The sequence below is a fragment of the Pithys albifrons genome, chromosome 11 (genome assembly GCF_047495875.1).
Source record: "Pithys albifrons albifrons isolate INPA30051 chromosome 11, PitAlb_v1, whole genome shotgun sequence".
Lineage (NCBI taxonomy): Eukaryota > Metazoa > Chordata > Aves > Passeriformes > Thamnophilidae > Pithys > Pithys albifrons.
In genome coordinates this window covers 16,757,483-16,776,020 of record NC_092468.1, presented here as the reverse complement: position 1 = coordinate 16,776,020, position 18,538 = coordinate 16,757,483, and the positions used below count along the sequence as shown (strand labels likewise).

At 51.5% G+C, this 18,538-nt stretch overlaps 2 protein-coding genes across 2 annotated transcripts; both read right to left on the bottom strand.

Annotated features, from left to right (window-relative positions):
• Positions 1 to 568: 568 nt before the first annotated feature.
• Positions 569 to 6,406, bottom strand: C11H2orf72 (chromosome 11 C2orf72 homolog). Its single transcript, XM_071566156.1, has 3 exons — positions 5,875 to 6,406; positions 3,387 to 3,503; positions 569 to 2,202 (listed from the first exon to the last, which is right to left on the bottom strand). The coding sequence occupies exons 1-3, from the start codon at positions 6,386 to 6,388 to the stop codon at positions 2,111 to 2,113; spliced, it is 723 nt and encodes a 240-aa protein (XP_071422257.1). The 5' UTR covers positions 6,389 to 6,406; the 3' UTR covers positions 569 to 2,110.
• A 7,959-nt stretch (positions 6,407 to 14,365) lies between these two features.
• Positions 14,366 to 18,406, bottom strand: RPL35A (ribosomal protein L35a). Its single transcript, XM_071566185.1, has 5 exons — positions 18,343 to 18,406; positions 17,992 to 18,034; positions 16,359 to 16,511; positions 15,191 to 15,335; positions 14,366 to 14,424 (listed from the first exon to the last, which is right to left on the bottom strand). Exons 2-5 carry the CDS (start codon positions 18,000 to 18,002, stop codon positions 14,401 to 14,403), a joined length of 333 nt encoding a protein of 110 aa, XP_071422286.1. The 5' UTR covers positions 18,003 to 18,034; positions 18,343 to 18,406; the 3' UTR covers positions 14,366 to 14,400.
• Between the last annotated feature and the right edge of the window lie 132 nt (positions 18,407 to 18,538).

Here is an 18,538-nt window from a genome sequence, read left to right as displayed (position 1 = left end):
GTCTCTCTCTTAAAAAGGGAAACACAGGTACAGGTGTGTCTGATTTGGCCCCAGCCAAATCCTTTCCCCCCTCCATCACCTGGCAGCACAGGGCAGTTACAGATCTGCAGAGATACGACCTGAAGGTGTCCCAGGTGTGGGAAAGCAGAGATATTCTGGCTCCTGATTTGGTTCCAGTACAGATGGGACGTGCAGGCTGGTGGCTTTGCAAAAGGCAAAATCCAGCTCAGCAGCAGAAGTGCTGCCTTCTGGAGGGCTTGGCTTTCTTGATGGCATCAGTCAGTGAAAGTTCTTAATGGAAGTTTTTAATGAAGGTCACCAGAGCCCTACCCAAGAGAGCAGGAGGGGCAGCTCTGCTCTCAGCTGGGAGTTCTCCAGCCTGCCCCACTGCCCCACCCGGGCTGCTCACAGACCAGTTTTGCTGATCTGCACAGCCTACTCTGCAGGCACTTCTATTCCTTCCCCATATCCCTTTTATTCAAACCAAGATAAATAGGAGTTAAGCCATGGATAATGCTACTTCAAGGATAACATCATGGCAAACAAAAAACAAACAAGCACATTCCAGTTCAGAAATTAAATGTCTTTATTTTTCACAACAAGCACGTGACAATGCCCTTATTAAATCAATCAAACATATAAAACTATCTTCTTACACCTCCTTGTGTCCAGACAGTAAAAAAAGAAAAGAGAAAAAAAAAGAAAAAAGGATTCAAGTAACTTTTATTCCTCAGTCAAAGGAAAACAATACTTTTGGTCAAAAGTATTGCAAATCACACCTCCTAAAGCCCAGAAAGTTCATCCACTTTTGCAGCTCTCCCTGCAAGGATAAACTTGCATGATTTATCTAAAAGTTACCAGTAAATAAATCCATTGTATTTTCAGCACCAAGGTAAGTTTAACTGCAAGTCTGTGCTCTTGGGCCACCTCTGCGTTGGTGAATTCCTGGCAGCAAAGGCCAATTGATGTAAGAAAATGAGGATTCCCCCAATGACAGTGTGAAGTGGATGAAATTCAGAAAGCACAGCCAGCCTCAAACAACACTCTGCAGTTTGTGCTAAAAATAAAACAAGGCATGTTTTATGTTGCATAAAATAAGAGTGGAAAAGGTATTATTAGCATTAGAGTAATAGTCCTCATAAACCAAGGATTTGTAATGGGTTGTGTCGCCCCACAGGCCACAGGCAGCCCTTTGGAACTACTTAAATAGATAATTTTTATATTTTTATATTTATTTATGAAGCAGCCACAAACTGCTGTGCTGCAGGTCAGCCCCAAGACCTGCCACCACGTGGCTGTGCAGACGTGCCAGGTAAGATGGGCCTCTCCCCCAGCCCCACCGAACATCGGCCACACCGTCCTGCCCTCCTGCCACCCCCACCCAGGCAGTCCCTCAGCCAGTCTGTGAGCACCAGCACAAGCCAGAGGGAGGAATCCACTCCCAAACCACACTCTGCTCCAGCTGCCATTCCTATCAGTTTCTTTTACGCTATTCCTGCTGCCCACAGTGGGCTGTCACTGCATTCTTCACGTTACACAGTTAACACTCAAGCCTTTTCAGGAGCTGGTAGATCCAAGACTTCACGTTTAGTCCCACTGCAGTCTGCACACCACTGTGTTACTTGCTGGGGTTTTTTTCCTGATCACAAAGAGGCTGGGAACTTCAAAGCAGCAATAAAGCAGGAAAACAAGGCAGCAGAATCAGTTTGCCAGGGAGGCCAGCCCTGGCAACCTCAGCAGGGAACTTTGCTCAGAATTGGAAATGCTCCTCATTCTTCAAACAGGCAGCCGCATTTCACGCTCCAAGTCCCAACGTCATCTTGCTCAGGATATGGGACACATCCCCAAAGGGCTTCTCAGAAGCCCAGTGTCCAGCAGCAGCTCCAGGCCCCCCAGGGCCCAGCAGGGGATGGCTCTGGCACAGACCCCAGAGGCTTGGGCAGCCACAGAACACCCTGATTGATGAGTTCAGCCAAGCAGCTTCTCCCTGGAGTGGTGGGTCCTTGGAGGAGAGGGTGAGTGGGCATGTACCACCTCCTCCTCTCACTGCTCCAAATCCACCAGATCTGGGCAGATCTGGGACGTGGACTGTGCTGGGTGCCCAGCAGCTCTAGGTGCCTGTGCCTCCAGCAGCTTCTTTGCAGTTTCCATTGGGGGACAGGCTGGTCAGAGCCACTTCTTCCTCAGGGTCCTGCAGGTCATCTGCAAAGAGCAGAGAGAGGTCAAGGGAGATCTGAATGGAAAACCCTTCCCCATGCAAAATACAACTCAAGACGAAAAGAGAGCATGGTATGAAGCAATTAATATCTACTCACAGCCTAAGCACAGCTGGTTTTTTTCAGAGCTGATTTTTTTCATAACTGATTTTGACTGTTTTACAAACTCAACGTTGCTTCAGCAAACAGAGCAAAGGAGCACAGGACCCAGCTCTTGCCCTCCTGAAGTCTCAGCAATCTCAGAACAAGTTGCATGGCCACAAGGCATTACCTGCCTGGCACTGACAGCAAGATCAGGCACTTTTCTGACCCTGGAGGACTTGCCTCAAAGCTGCATAAATTAAGCATTTGTTTTCTCCGACTCCTGTGCTGTTTAAGCATTTTACGTGTTTAAGAGGCATTTGGACAATACTCTTTAATAATATTCTTTAATGTTTGGTCACTCCTGGAGGGGTCAGGCTGTTGGACTAGATGGTCATTGTACATCCCTTTCAACTGAAAATACAATATTCTATTCTATTTTTACAGTGAAGAAGCTTTCCCTCCTCTTTGTGCTTCATAGAACAATTCGGGTCTCCACACCACGCACTTTGTAGCCTCCTGCATGAGGCACTTCTACAACAATAAAATCACTGCTGGGAAAGGCAAGCAGAAGTGCCAACCACGCACAAAGACTGAACACTATGCTGCTTGTTACCTGGACAATTTCCTTTAGAATCAGGGAGTTCAAGGCTGATTGCCCACTCCCTTCTCTCTGCCAGCCCCAAAGGCAAGTGGTTTGGGAACACTCCTTCCAGCTCTGTTTGCAGAAAACATCACATAACATCGGGGTGATGCTACCAGGTAATTGTTTAGACAGACAGTAGTTCTGTCACCAGAAACTCCAGCAAAAGGCAGCTGTGTTCAGCAGTGCTCCCAGGGGGGTGTTTGGCACCAGACCCAGCATGGTTTTGTTTGGGCAAGTGAAAGGTCAGAAAACGAAGACAGCAACACAGCAGACAGATGTGTGCTTGTTATCTTCAGGTTTGGGGCAAACAGCCAGGGAAGAGAGGTCAACTGCAGAGCTGGAAAGAGCCGAAGGAGGCCACCAGCAAGGGGTTTGGGCACCTGGGAGTTGGTGAGGAACCTCTGTCGGTCACAGCAGAGTACAACACAGGGAGCTGGGCATACCTTCATGAACCTTGTTTGCAGCTTTTGCTTCGTGGTCTTTTCTCCAGCTCCTCTGGTTCCAAGAAATGCACCGCAGGAAGGATGGGAGCCTCCACCTCTCCCTGTCTTTCCCCTCTTCTGAATAAACCAGAGGAGGTGAGTTCAGACTGGAAGTGGGTCAGCCCTTCTGCTCCCCCATCTCCCTTCCACAAGCCCAATTCCTCACAGCAAAACCAGGTCCACACCACAGAGCCCACCCGTGGAAAGCACAGAGCACCTCCTGGCAATCCTTATTTCTTTTTGGAACCTCTCTACTACCCTGGAAATTTGTCCCTGGTGTCAGTTTCTACTTTGCTACCTCCCTGCCAAAACCATTCTGGATGCAGCAGCCCAGAGCAAGCAAGAAACCTGGCAGGAGCTCAGCCGGCACACGTGGCAAGGCTGGGAACTGACATGGTTAAGGAATTCCTAAGAAGGAAGTTTTTCTTTTGTATTATCACACAGCTTCTGCAACACCAACCTATTTACTGTTTCCTGCTTTATTAAGCAATTCCCTGGACACACAGGCTTGCAGTACACGGAAAACTGCAACAAATTACAGAGCCTGTGGTCAGTGTATAGTATTTATTCTGGAAGACAACAAAGTTACTACGGATTTTCAAGCTATTATAGTAAAACACTACAGCAGCTTGTAAAATACTACAGCAGTGTAATTTTTAAGGTCTTCAACAGCAGCAGTTCAGCATCTCCATTGAAATATCACCCAGCCTTTCACCTCTTAATCAGATAACACATGATAACCAATTCAGTGTCCTTCAGCTTATCATACCATTGCAACACTAAAGGGTTCACAGTGGCAATCCTTCCTGCCAGTCAACAAACTAAAAACTCCAGTGTCTGGTGTGGCTCTTTGGAAGCCTGGCTATGCTTGGGAACCCTCTGTCCACGTGGAGATTTTGGAAGGCAGGGCTCACAGCAGCATAGAAAGAAGCTGTCGCTACCCTAGAGCTCAGGAGTGCCCTCATTATACTTGCAGGTCCTGGGACACTTACATGACTCAGAGCACCAGGCAGAGCATCAGAGCTGAATTAAAGCTGAGTTGTCCTACCCACCACAATTATAAAGCACACACAAAACGGCAGCAACACCCGATCCAGCTCCTCCTGCTCCTCGTTCTCCACAGCAAGCCACAAATATACATGTACCAAGCCAAGCACCAGCAACATGTAGAGGCACAAAAAGGTCATGTATGCCAGGGGTACTTTTCTGCTTCTGCAGCTGATGTCCCACCAGGTTGCTGCAGCCAGAACTGGAGGACTCGCTGGTGTCTGGGAGCACACCAGAAATTTCTGCAGCAGGAACAATGTGAGGAAGACAAAAGCATGCAAAAAGAGAGAAGTTGGAAAGGAGGTTGTGCCTGCCTCAGTGACACAGTTGGCAGGAGACAGTCCTGTCCCCTTGCAATGGGTCCCAGCCATCTCAAAGCTCCTCAGTGTTCAGATTCAGATTCTGGGTTAAGCTGATGGCAAGAAGCACATGAACTGCAGCCAACTATTCCCTGTGTCCCAGGGATCCCAGAGGACCCTGCCAATGTGGTGCTGAAGGCAAGTGCCAGGATCTGTCAGAATGCAGCAGAACACCCATGCCCCCAGAAATACTGGGGCACAAGGGAAAAGTGGGGAAAAATGTAAGAAGGGAGGAAGAAAGGGAAACAGCCCAAGACAAGCAGTACCAAAGATTAAAGTGTTTTGTGTGGTGGCTGTGACAGCAGAGCCTGCCCAGCTGCCCATCACCCTGCAGTGCCACACAAACCTGCCTTGCCTTTTGGCCCAGGACAAGTGCTGTTCCTCAGGCCTGGCTGACACCCAGTTTTCATCCTGCCACCCTCACGTATGGTTTTACACCCGAATAGTGACTTCACGTCCTTACTTATTCGTTATGTAAAATCAGCACAAGCATCTTCCTCCTGCAGGAAGGTCAGGTCCTGCCTGCACCTTACAGCACGGGCCACAGCCCAGTCCTGCATCCCTCACGAACACACATGGAACAAGCACAGAAGGATACCATGTCATGGATGGCTACAGTGTCACAGCTGTCAGCTGCCACATCCCTGTTATCCATGAGCGGCTCTAGTGCTTCCCAAACTGCTGGGGAGTTTGTCCACCCCAGCTGCTGGGACTGGGAACCTCCCCCGAAAGAAGCAAATCCCATTGGGAAGGCTCAGATCTCACTAGTATGAAAGACGTCTCATTGGAGAAAGCCAGATCTGGGAAGACCCCATCAGGAACGGTCAGATCCCGATGAGAAAAGCGATATCCCACTGCGTGAGAGATCTCATCAGGAGAGAACAGATCACATTAAGATGATGTAGATCCCACCGAGAAGGGGAAGATCCCACAGGAAAACGGAGCAAATCCCACTGTAAAACGCCCCGGCCGCGGGCTGAGGGGAGGAGAAAGGGTCGGCGCGGCCCCCCCGCTGCCCGGCCGGTGTCCCCCCAGCGCGGTACCTGCCGGGTGCTGCAGGGCGGCGCGCAGGGCGCGGCAGGCGGCGGCGCGGCACTGCCCGGGGCTGCCGGGGCTGTACCGGGCCGCCTGCACCGTGCCGGGCGCCGGGAAGCGCCGCCGCAGCACCGCGTCCAGCAGCGCCGCGTCCTCTCCGTCGGCGCCGGGTAGCAGCACCCCCACCACGGCGGGCGGCGGCGCGGCGGGCAGGCGGCCGCGCACGTCCCGCACCACCTCCCGCAGGCGCGCCCGCGCCGCGCGGCCCCGCACGGCCCCGCACAGCACCAGCAGCAGCCGCGCCGCCAGCGCCCGCCGCCCGCCGCACGCCCGCCGCCGAGACCCGCACCCCGGCCCCGGGCACGGCGCGGCCGCCGCCTCGTCGCCCAGCAGGTCGCGGGCGAAGGCGGCCAGCGCCGGCGCCGCCGGAGCGCCCTCCGCCACCTCGGCCACCAGCAGGACCTCCTGCCGCCCGCCCGCCCGCTCCACCAGCGCCCGCAGCTCCTGCAGCTCCGCCGCCATCCCCCGCCGCGCGCCCTGCCCGGCCCCGCACCCGCACCGCCCTCCGCCCCGGCCCCCGCTCCGCACCGCCCACTGCCCCGCACCCGCCCCGCCGCCAGCCCCGGCCACCCCCGGGCACAGCAGCACCCCGGGCGCGGGTGTCACGGACTATCCCCGTCCGGCCTGGCCCCCGCACAGCCCCGCCGGGAACAGCCCGCGCCGACTGCCCCGTGGGCACAGCCGGGACGGTGCCAGTGGGGACCGGGGGCCCCGGATCTGTCACACAACCAGCTCCAGAGCTCTTGCACAGGCTGGTCTTGTTTCACACCAAGAGGTGATAAAATTCAGGCAAAAAACGTCCCCTAGAGAGGCTGCGAATATGAGAAGGGGATGAGCAGAGGCTGTGGTGATTGCAAAATGGGACACACGCGGGACCACAACAGAAGAGCAGCTGATCATACACCTCAAAGGTTTTAAGGTGCCCCTTAGGATGTAACATTCCATATCCCAGGGCAGCAATGGAGTGGCTTCCCTGGCATCACGTGCCATGGGACTGCACAGCCTGGTCAGGCTATAGCCACATCTGGAAACAATTCCACCCTCAAAGGACATACCCACCCCACTGAGCCCAGCTGAGCTGCAGTCCCCACACCACAGGCTGCAGCTCTGAGTCCCTCCTCAGGCCAATGCCCTTTTAGCTTTTCCTCTGCGAACACCACATCCATCCCCCTTCACATGAAACACAGCCCACAGTCACATCCCCACCAGAGTAAGCCATGCTCTGCAGGGATATACACACGTCCCATCAAAGCACAAACATTTGCAGGGATAAGGATGGAGCTTTAGTCAGGGCTTCAGTGCTGGCACTTGTTACACATATCCCATGAATTGGCTTTGCCAGCTGATGGTGAGTGAAAGCCACTGTGCCCAGCCCTGGCACTTGCATGGGGAAGCTCCCAATCCATGGCATGTGGTAAACACTTCCCCTCTGCCATATCAGAACTGGCTCCTCCAAACCAGTAACAGTAACGTCTTATCACAAGAACTTGGAAAGGATAAAGAGCTCAAAGGTGCAAACGGCCAGAATCACCTTGGCCAGTCACTCTGAGGCTGTTGGGAGCCAAACCATCTCTGTGGGATGGGTGGAGAAGTCTCTAAGTGCACTGTGGGTGAAAGCAGAGCTGAAATCCACATGCCTGCCCTGGATCAGTGATTCCTACCATGTGCATTGGGGCACACTTATGCTGCAAAGGTGGCTGAGCCAGGTGCCTGCTCCCTGCCCATACTCATGGCCATCCATTCCCAGAGCCCAGCAGATCAGCAGCCACAGTGGAAGGGATGCCACAGGCTGGTCCTGAGGCACAGCAGAGATGTGACAGCTCAGGCAGGTCACTGTGTGCCACCAATTTTAATCCGGGAAAACTTTTGCCCCAAGTATGACAGGCTTAGCAAACGCTGCCCCAGGCCAGCATTGTGGGGCCAGACAGTCCAGGTGAGGACTTCAAAGAGACTTTCTGCCCTGGGTCCTAGCAAATTAACTTACTCATTGACAAGGGCTGATAAGCAAATGGGGAGGGGAGAAGGGAGATAAAACAGAAGGATTAGGCTCCTCTTCCAAAGATCAGGGTCTATTGTTGCAAGAGCCCATGTCTCCATGCCAGTGTGGTAGCCCTCAGAGCAGCTGTCAACATGGCAGGGCTGAAGTCAGACATAATTCAACAGCCAGGCCTGGCTTTAGTGTTGCCCAGATTTTGCATTTACAAGGATTTTCTCATCTGTTCAGAATGTTGCTTGTGGCCCTTACTGTCCTGTGGGGAAAAGCCCAGGGTGCAATCAGCACCATGAGCTGTGCCAGCAGTAGGAGGAGGAGACAAGAGCATGTGCTGGTCCCAGAAACCCTCATCTCCCTGCAAACTGCCATGAGAAGACCCACAGAATATTTCAACTCCTCACAATCTGCCAGCACAGCCCATGCTGTGCCCATTACACCCTGATGTGCACACCATTTACAGCATAGGCCTCCAAGGGCTCTCTTCAAGCAGCACCTGCCAGTGACTTGCCCAGAGGTGCCAAGATGCCTCAGGTATTGGGAAGTTGGCTTTCAGACAGACAATTCCTCAAATTTATGAAGATAAGTAGAAGGAATAGAAAAAATTGAAGTTATCTTCCTAACTCAGCTCAGAAGGCACACCACTGGCTACTTTCTGCAGTGGCCTCAATGTTTAAACTGCCAGCACATCCACTAAAAACTAATATTTGGGACCACATAGAGCTGTTCTCCATGGTCGCTGCAATTCTTTAGTTAATTTTGGGTACACACTAGCAGGGGCTGGTTAGAAAGGTGAATGTCACCCACAATACCCAAACAAGCTTGTTTACATTTCTTTACTCATTAACAGAGGTAAGATCTAATAGCACATACAACTTTATCTCCCTTTGTGTTACTTAAAGAGGTACAACTCAAGCAGTTCAGAGGCAGTCATGAGCTCAGCAGCATTTGTAGTCCACCACAAAGTGTCTTCAGAGCCCTGTCAGGAATTGGAGCAAAAACACAGATGTATTTAGAAGGCCTGACACTCCTTCAAGCATCCATCTGACAGTTACAGTTGAAGAGAATCTCTACAGACAGCCCTAAATGAGAGCAATCACAGCTCTTACATATGCCCATAGCTGTTCAGAGCAGACACAACAGCTGCCCATTTTGGACTTCAAAGGAGAAGATGCTTTGTTCAGAGAAATAAATTTGGCATGTGTATTAGCAGTGCCTTGAAGTCCAAACAAAATCACAGGTCCACTAGATTAGAGCCCTTAAGGGATGTGTTTACCAAGATTAACCTCTCTTGAAGACAGTAGAAAGAGGATGGGAGAAAGGATCTTGTGCTAGGTTTGATGATAGAAGTGCAGAGGCTAAAAAAGCAAGAAGGAATTCTGTGGGAGTAGCTCTGAGCCCAACGTTCAACGACCCAGCCCAGCCCTTAAACTCTTTCAGTGTTAGTGCTCTTGGGAGCACATGGAAAAGCCTCTGAGCCAGACAGGAATGGGAACTGGCTGCTGACAAGCTAAGCCTTAGCAAATCTTTGCAAAAGTGCTCTGTCACAGACCCGTTCTCCAGAACTGCTTCGATTTACTGCTTTGGAAAAACACATCCTTATGAGATGCTGGAAAGCATCTGCTTTACTTGTACAGCACTACCAGGAACATTGCTGCAGGGCACCAGCACTCACTGAGCTCTTCATCCAGATCTTCTGGGGTCCCCCAAAGAAGTAGCAGAGAAGGTAATTGTGAAAGAAGAAAATACTTCATACCTCACCTATCCCAGTCCCACTGATTCCCTTCTAGCCTGTCTCCCGTTTACTTGTCCATGGCTCTTCCCATCTCCTCCACTGACTTTTCCCAAAACTCCCCTTAATCTTTCTGGCCCCTGAACCCAAACCCCTCCCTGCTTTTCACCCATTGGAGCTTGAACTTGGTATCAAACCAGATACAAATCCTTTCTATGACAATTTCAGTCACAACTGAATCCAAACTGGATGGTCACTTTCTTCTGACCCAAGTCCCCTCACCCCAGACCTCCAGGGACAGCTGGTGCAGCCCCAGTGTTGGTCCCTTGGAGATTGTACCAACTCAGCCCTGGCCTGGATCCATCCAAGTCATCACACCCCTCTGAGCTCTACTCAGTGGAGGTTACACACCATAAGCAAATAAAGCTGTGAAGTTCCTGGCTGCCCCACGCCTGGGACACAGACTGGCTTCCTGATGGATAACCTCAAACATTTCCCTGCCCCTCTCCTCCAAAATCCTGCTCCCTTTGAAAGCTGTGCCTCTTCCTGCCCATCTTTGCAGTTGTCCTAATTTTCCATATGTTGTCAGCTTGATCCATAAAGCAAAAACCAGTGTGCTCCCTAATGAAAGGCAAAATTCAGATGCCCAAATACTCATGGACAGTCTCTTCCACAACACAGCAATGGCATCACCTCATCCAAAAGGCTGCCAAACACCAGCCCCACCCAAACACCTCCACCTTTGTAAAGCCATAGTGTACTGAAGAATGTGGAAAGAGTCTGTATTTGAAAAATAACCTGAAGGATCCTTTCCCAGAGAAATGTTGGTTCAGCGGCTCTGCACCACCCCCAAATCCCACACCTTCTGTATTGTACTGCACAAACCTGCACCTTCACCAGGAGTTTCATAGATATAAGCTTGAAAGCTTATAGATACACACAGACACACAGGGAAATGAGATAAATATCACGTTTTTAATCCTTCTTTTGATGATAATGAAGACCTCAGGGCAACAAAAGATCTGCAAAAAAAACCCCAAACAGAAAAGAAATACATATAAACTCCCAATACAAAAACATGCAGCTACCCATAGTGCCTTGCCATGCCCAGAAAGGATGGGAAATGAATTATGTGGGTAATTGGACTTGAAAATAATCTACTGCTCCCACAGTTCCTTACACCCAAATAATTCAGCCTGCTGGATGTCTACTGGTATCCAACTGTATGTAAGGACAGCTCCCTGCTACAAAAACCCCTGGGAGTTTCAGGAGCTTTGTGCTGATGGAAACTATGTACCAAGGACCCCTGCATCCAGGCTTTCTTGGGAAAACAGGGTCTTAGCTCTCAATTTGTTTCATTCAGTTTGTTTCACTTGTTGTCTCAGTTTTGGGACAGTTTAAATCCAGCAGCCTCTGGCCTGCTTGGATTCCCTCTCTGCTGATGATTGAGTTCTTAGGGACACATTGCTCAGGGACATTTTGATAATCGAGCCAGGCATTTCGTGCAAAGCAGAAACTCAGTGATTTTTGATAGAAGTTTCCTGGGGTAGATTGCTCAGCAGCAAAGTGGCATGGACAGTGTGATGCTGAGGGCACAGTGTCCCCTTCTGGCAGTAGCCACACATGAACCAAAACCTTTCAGAAGGTCTGGGCAGCCAAGCAGGGCACCAGGAGGGAAGTGTTCTGCCAAGGGACATCCAGGTGAACAGGGCTAAAACCAACCTGACAGGTTCTGCTGCCCAAAGGAATTCATTCTCCATCTGTCTTCAATACCTTGTCTTGCCGACGTTCAGGCAGAACTCGGCAGTACCTGAGCTCCGGGAGTGAAATAATAAATGGCTCCTGGGAGTCGACTTCTAGGGAGGAAACACCAATGGCAGCACAGTTGGCACCATCCTATTGCAAGCTTTGGCTTGTGGCCCACCCAGAAAGGCTGGCACATCCCTCCAATGAAGAATGCATGGTCAGTGAGACCCTGGAGCTGTTGCCATCACCACAGAAAGCCCCAGCAGGAGAGTCAGGACGACTGCAGCTCTTACACTGAGCAGCATTTCCATAGTCACATGTGCCTTGGGCAAGGAAGGGCCACTACCATCTGACTAGGAAGAGGACACAGTTGGCTCAGACACATTGTCTGTTCCGGTACCAGCACTTAAGCCCTCATTCTTATCTCCAGCTCACATTTCCTGCAAGGTCCAGCTTATCTTCCCTCCTGTATCTGAATTCACCCATTGAGTAGCACTTTGGTCTACACTGCCCCTCAGACTCCTCCCTGCCCCACCCTGAGCATGGTTTTGTTTCCAAAAACCCTGTGTGTTCCTCAGCCCTGTGTCACCAGTTACCTTCATGGCAGTTCAAGGCTTCTCTCAGTGCTCTACAGGCAGCTCTCTTTGCCTCCAGGACACTTCCAGGCTGGCCTGGGCTGTAGATGGCTGTCTCCACGGTCCGTTGCAAGGCCCCATCCAGCACACACTGCATTCTCCTCAGTGCTCTCACTGCCTCGTTCAGTTGCTCCTGGGGTTCTGGACAGATCATCACAAGCACCAGCACATCCGGCCGGCAGGGGAGAAGGTTCCTCACATCCCGGATGGCCTCATCCAGGTGCTCCCACTGCATGAGCCTCTTCAACACACTGGCTTGCCACAGCATAAAAATCAGATGTGGTGGGAGCATGTCCTCCTCTTCCTTTCCCTCGCTCCCTGCCTGCTGTGGCTTGTGTTTGATGTCACTTGTGCCACACAGGTCCCGGGTAAAGTCCACCAGCAGTGAGGGGGCTCTTGATTCGGCATCGTCCACCTCCACCATGCCCACGCGGCCGTTCCCCCTTCCCAGCATGTCCAGCAGGCTGAGCAGCTCCCAGGTGGTTCGGTCCACGAAGGAGGCAGGCTCCTGTGATGCCATTGCTTCCTCCCACGCGGCAGTTCACTGTGCTGCTGGGGAAAGGAGTGGAAGGGGGTTGCTGTAGCAAAGGCAATTGCAAGGCACAGGCTCAAAACAGGCAATGGCTCCTGCTCTGAGCAGCAAACACTGGGTTTGATGGGACCAAATCAACTGGGTTTTGACACACAGATTAAAAAAATCACAGCCATGTGCTCTTTGATGTTGGACCTCTCAGAAACAGGCTTTGTACCTCAGCAGGTAGAGAAAGATGACAGGAGTGAGAAAAGGGATCATTATGTATTTTTGGGCATCTTAAGTCAAACTCAAGGACTTACTACCTTCTCATCAGCAAAATCCAGCTACATGGTAGTGACCATAGGCCTATGAACCTGTTGTTAAATTTGCTCACTAGTTTCCTCCTCCATCCTGTCATGCCCAATCCTGGAAATTCCACCCATCTTTCTTTGAATTTTATGTGTACAACTCATTGGTAGTTGTGGAAGACTAAAGCCCTACTTGACCTGACCCAACATCCCCAAAGCTGCAGTTTCTCCCAACAAAAAAATGCAGCTTTCCACAGCCATGGCCCTCCTGCTGCCAGGGACAGCAGCGGCACGACTGAATCTTGAAACCAAGTCCAGCAAACTCTTCTGTACCAGAGCTGAGCAACCAGGTCCCATTCAAAAAAAAGTTTTGATTTACTGAACAGTGCACTCTGCACATACAACTACTCCATCTCCTTCAGAAGGAAGAGGACTAGCTGTGAAATACCAGCCCACTGCAGGAGACATGCAAAGCCAACAGCTCAGAGGGCTCCCTGACAGACTGGCAGCAGGACCAGGCAGGGAGAAGGAAGTTCCCATCCACTGCGAAGGAGGGACTGCACTGAGTGGGCCTGAGGGACAGCTGAGCCAAGGACTCACCTGCCTGCCTGCCTAGGGATGCATTGAAAGTGATGGAACTACACAGAATGCAGGAACTGCACTTCCAGGGTATCCACAGGTCATTTTGGGACTATGACATCAGTAGCAACCACAACAACCTGCAGCTGCCTGAAACCCCCCTTGAAACTACCCAGGATTTTTGGGTGACGCACTAAGAAATTCCGAACCTTGCATTTCCAAGACTTTAAACTCATTTTTCCCCAACTTCTTGTTTAACAAACCTTAGAGAACTGTCCCAGCAATGAGAAGAACCTCACCGCCCTATGTGAGAAGGTGGCACAAGGCTGGCCAGGAGACCAGCCAGTGTTAACACAGGCACCACAGAGGTGTGTGATGGAAACATGTTTAAATTGCACAGGGCAGACTCTACAGGCAGATGTGCTGCCCAGGCACACACAGACTCGTTATTTGGGATTCTACTGCAACCACTATTTTCAGATATGAGAGAACTTGCTCCTGACCTTCTATGACTTAAGTGTCCCATTACTGTGACATCCCACCCTTACAGAAGCTTCCTTCCCCTTAGGGGTAGGATGTCACAAATACAGTTTTGTCTCACCAACAGTCAGCACCATGTGCAAGAAGTTTCCCTCTACTAGGTCAGCAAGGAAATGCTTCTCATGTTCTGTGCAACAGTTGTGTGCAGTTTATGAGGTTACAAACATTTACTGTTTAGCCCTGCACGTGCTAAACACGAGTGATGTTCGTTCCAGGATGGGAGGCACAGAGGCTGCACTTACTTATCCTCAGAGTGCAGCTCTCCCAAGGCCTCACCTGTTCCACTGTGCAGCTCAGTGTCCCCAGCCCTGTGCTGACAACTCTGACGCTCTACAGAGAAAGAAGGAAGTCCCTCAAAATTGGTGGCAGGGATAAAAACCAGAAACACACAAATATTAAACAGATTCTCCATTTTATTTTCAATAAAAATTTAGATCCTAGATGGATACAGCATCTGTAAAACACAAAACCAGACAGATTCACATTAGAAATCTTGTTTTTCAAACACAAGTTTTGCAGTTACAATCTAGACCATCAACTGTTATAAAATCAACCCTCCAATTTACAGAGAAGAGGTGTGACAATGGGAAAGCCCAACAGCTGCTTCAGCGCCCTGGAGTAGCACTTTGCCAGCCCTCCTGCCCACTGACAGCAAGAGTGTCCATGGCCCTGGATTGAGGGTTTAACTGTGCTGCTCCTACTGTGCGTTTTCTAAGGTACAGGAGAAAGACAGAAAGGAAGGACTGCACCCCTCTGTACAATTTTGACAACATCAGTAGGAAAATATCCCATCACGACTCTGGATGAGGGACCACAAGGTACAGTCTTGCTGAAGGCCATGGCTAAAACATATGGAGCAGGTCCATGGGGACATGTTAGGACAGCACAGCCCTCAGTTCAAACATCTGGGAGGTAGGAGGAAAATCTAATGGGTAGGAACTGGAGTAGAAGGGTGCAAAAATACAGGGAAAATATCTGGGGAAAAGAAATCAGGGGAGTCTGAGGAGCCTTTCCAGATAACCTGAGTGAGCACACAGACCCCTGAGCACAAGAAACTGGGAATAAGCCTCTCCTGGCTCTGAAAGGAACACTGTCCCTGAGCTGTGTGAACATGACACCAACAGAACAAACCCACAGTTCAAGTGTTCCTTCATACGTGGAGTAAAAAGGCACCCCAAAAACTGCCAGTAAGGATCTGGTTGCCCAAACGATCCACTTACCACCCTGATTCTGTGTCCAATGGCCTTGGCAGGCAGGTTGGAGCGGAACTTGGCCCGGACCATGCCGCTGTTGCCGTGGGCGCGGGTCACCTTCCCCCAGATCACTCGTGTCCTGTTGGGCTTCCCCCCGGGGGTGACGGTGTTACTGGGGAGAGAGGGAGGGACAGCTCAGCACAGCACTCACAGCTCTGCCCTCACCACCAGCCACAGTGTGGCCTCTTCAGCCACCTCAGGAACTTCATTCCACAGCCTTTTGCAACTACACCAACTTCATTTACCTGTGAAATTTGCCAGGCCTGCCATTTTCACCCTGATTTTCAAACAGGTAAATATTACAGCTCCACTGGAGAACTCTTAACAAGTTACAAAGCTCAACAATTTGGAAAGCACTGCTGCTACTGGGATTAAACTGAACAATTTCAACTGCAAAGAAAATATAACACCTTATTTATAACCAGTCCAAATACAGTAAAGGCAAGAGAAGAGTAAGGAATTGGGACAGATGGCAAAAAGTGCTTTAAGTGAAAAGCCACGTGTCATGATGGAAATGATGTTGGTCAAGTCAACAGTCTGATCAATTTTACTCCAGGCAATTCTGAACTCTAACAATGACACTCAACAAAACCAAAAAGGAAGTGGAAGGTACTAAGCAGATGTCCTCAAGGCCTCTGCCAGTGGCAGCAGGACAGAAATGACAGCCAGTGCCCTGCCATGGCCACACAAAAGCCACAATACAAACTCCTCCAGGCTTCACAAAATCATTCTACTGTTTATGTAACTCAGTAGCTCACACTGCTCAACACAGATTCACCTCATCTCCATTTACTCTATCAAGCCACCTTCAGTTTCCACCAGTCTCAGCTATAACTTGTTTCCCATCCCATTTGCTCTCTAACACATTTATGAACCAAGAGATTATTTCACAGAATATTACTATGTGAATCAAAACACACTGGCCAACTAAAGCAAAAATCACCAAGGCCTTTCAAAACAAAACCAAGCCAGAAAAGTGGCCTACAGAGCACTCCATGGGCACTGTATCAATAAACTGAGCCCAGGTAACTTTTGTTCTAACAGCAGCTCTACAAACAGACTGGTCACGTTCTGGCACGTGCAAAGGCTGATACAGAAGTTGGCTAATTCAGCACAGGAACAAAAACTCACTTACTTTTTAGCTTTGTACACATAGGCACACCTCTTGCCCAGGTAGAAGTCTGTCTCCTGGCGGGCGTAGACACCCTCGATCTTCAGCAGGGCCGTGTGCTCCCGCTGGTTCCGGAGGCCACGCTTGTAGCCAGCAAAAATGGCCTTGCACCACAGCCTGGGACAAGGAAAGTGTTTGCAAGTTAAAATTCATTCCAAAGTAACCAAAGGGAAAACCAAATCACCTCCTGTTTCGGCAGAAACCAATCCCACAACAACAGAAATTCAGCAGGGGAAACCCAAGCCATGAAGTGTTTATGAGAACTTTCTGCTTGCCATGAACTTCTGGCACCACACTTTGTACTGAGGGGCTTCAGCATCAGCAGATGATGTTTCCAAATGTTTATTAACACTCTGAAGGAGTAACTCCTATAGAAAGTATGAACTGCCCCTCATTTGTAGCCTCAAAGGAGCAACAGAGAAGAGCAAGGAGGCTGGAGCACAAGTGCTGTGGGGAGAGGCTGAGGGAGCTGGGGGTGTTCAGCCTGGAGAAGAGGAGGCTCAGAGGTGACCTCGGCACTGTCTGGAACTGCCTGAAGGGAAGTTCTGGCCAGGTGGGGGTTGGTCTCTTCTCCCAGGCACTCAGCAATAGGACAAGGGGGCACGATGGGTTCAAGCTCTGCCAGGGGAAATTTAAGTTGGAGATGAGAAAAAAATTCTTTGCAGAGAGAGCAATCAGGCATTGGAATGGGCTGCCCAGAGAGGGGGTGGATTCCCCATCCCTGGAGGTTTTTAACCTGAGATTGGCCGTGGCACTGAGTGCCATGATCTGGTAAAGGGACTGGAGCTGGACCAAGGGCTGGACTTGATGATCTTGGAGATCTTTTCCAACCCAAACCATCCTATGATTCTGTGAACTACTGCCCAGCCCCCAGACACAGACATCACACAAACTCCTCAGCAATTCCAGAGGACAAAGTCCTGCCTGCACTGCCCACGTACAGCCCCTACAGGGCAGCTCCACACACTGTACACAGCACACCTGTTTCAACTGCACCCAGCACCTGTCCTGGGACACAGCAGGATCAGACAGAGACACCCAGTTCTACCTGCCACACGTGTGCACAGGAGGTAAAACTCCACGATAAATATCATGACAAAGCTGCGATTCAGAGAATTGTTTGGGTTGCAAGGGGCATTAAAGACCACCCAGTTCTAAACTCCCTGCCATGGGCAGCGACGCCTTCCACGAGTTCAGTTTTCTCAGAGCCCCATCCGACCTGCCTCAAACACTTGCAGGGAGGAGCAGCAGAGTATTCTGTCAATCCCCCCGTTTACAAACTCAATCCCTGTATCAATAAAAGCCCTCCATGGCACAGTAGTTCCCTTACTCAAGGTGACAGCATGTCAGTCTCTGGTGCACGCGGGAGGCTCACAGGCTTTGTAAAAAGGAAGGATCAGTATCACCCACTTACTGACAAGCCAAGGAAACATCGTTACAACACCCTGCCACACACCCCTCGGACAGGACACACATCTGCGGGCAGAGGAGACTTCCTGGAGAAGGACAACAGCCGCTGGCACACGGATCGCTGCCCGGATCACTCACACCCCCAGAAACGCCCGGTCTGACAGCGAGCCCAGAGCCCCGCACTCACCGCCCGGTCATGGCGTCCTCCTGCACACCCGGTCCCGGCAGGCCTGGAAACGACACACAGCCATGAGCCCCGGTGCGGCAGCTCCGAGTGGCCACCCGGGACCCACCCAGAGCGCCGGGACCCTCCACTCCCCCTCAGCGCGGCCGCCTCCGCCCCACTCCGGCCCAGGGCTCCGACCCGCGGTCGGCACCATCCGCCGCGCATCGGCGCCATCCCAGGCTCCCCCCGGCTCGCACCCGGCCCCCGCCGCGCCCCGAGAGCCCCCTGCCCGCCGCCGGCCCCGCGGAGGGGCAGCACGGCCGGTCCGCGCTGTCCGAGCCCGCCCAGGCCTCGCCGGCGCCGCCGCCTCACCCCCAGCGCCCCAAGATGGCGGCAAGAAAGACCCGCCCCGCGCGGGCTGCCGGGAAACGCGCCGCCAGGACCCGTCGCGGGCTGCCCGCGTGCCGCCTGAGCGGGTGGCACCGAGAGGGTGAGGATGATGATGATGGCGGGGGTACAGCGGCCCTCGCGCCGCCCCCGCCGCGCCCCCCGCCCCGTCCGCGCGTCC

Bases quoted from the DNA above. Each gene is read 5' to 3' on its own strand.
- C11H2orf72 (XM_071566156.1), bottom strand. From the start codon at position 6,388: ATGGCGGCGGAGCTGCAGGAGCTGCGGGCGCTGGTGGAGCGGGCGGGC. The intron at 3,504-5,874 runs GTACCGCGCTGG...TGGTTTATTCAG, and splicing joins CGCCCTGCAGCACCCGGCAG to AAGAGGGGAAAGACAGGGAG. The intron at 2,203-3,386 runs GTATGCCCAGCT...TGCTCTTTGCAG, and splicing joins TGCAAACAAGGTTCATGAAG to ATGACCTGCAGGACCCTGAG.
- RPL35A (XM_071566185.1), bottom strand. The intron at 15,336-16,358 runs GTAAGTGAGTTT...CTCTCTCCCCAG, and splicing joins TATGTGTACAAAGCTAAAAA to TAACACCGTCACCCCCGGGG. The intron at 14,425-15,190 runs GTAAGTGGATCG...TGTGTTTTACAG, and splicing joins TTGGACACAGAATCAGGGTG to ATGCTGTATCCATCTAGGAT.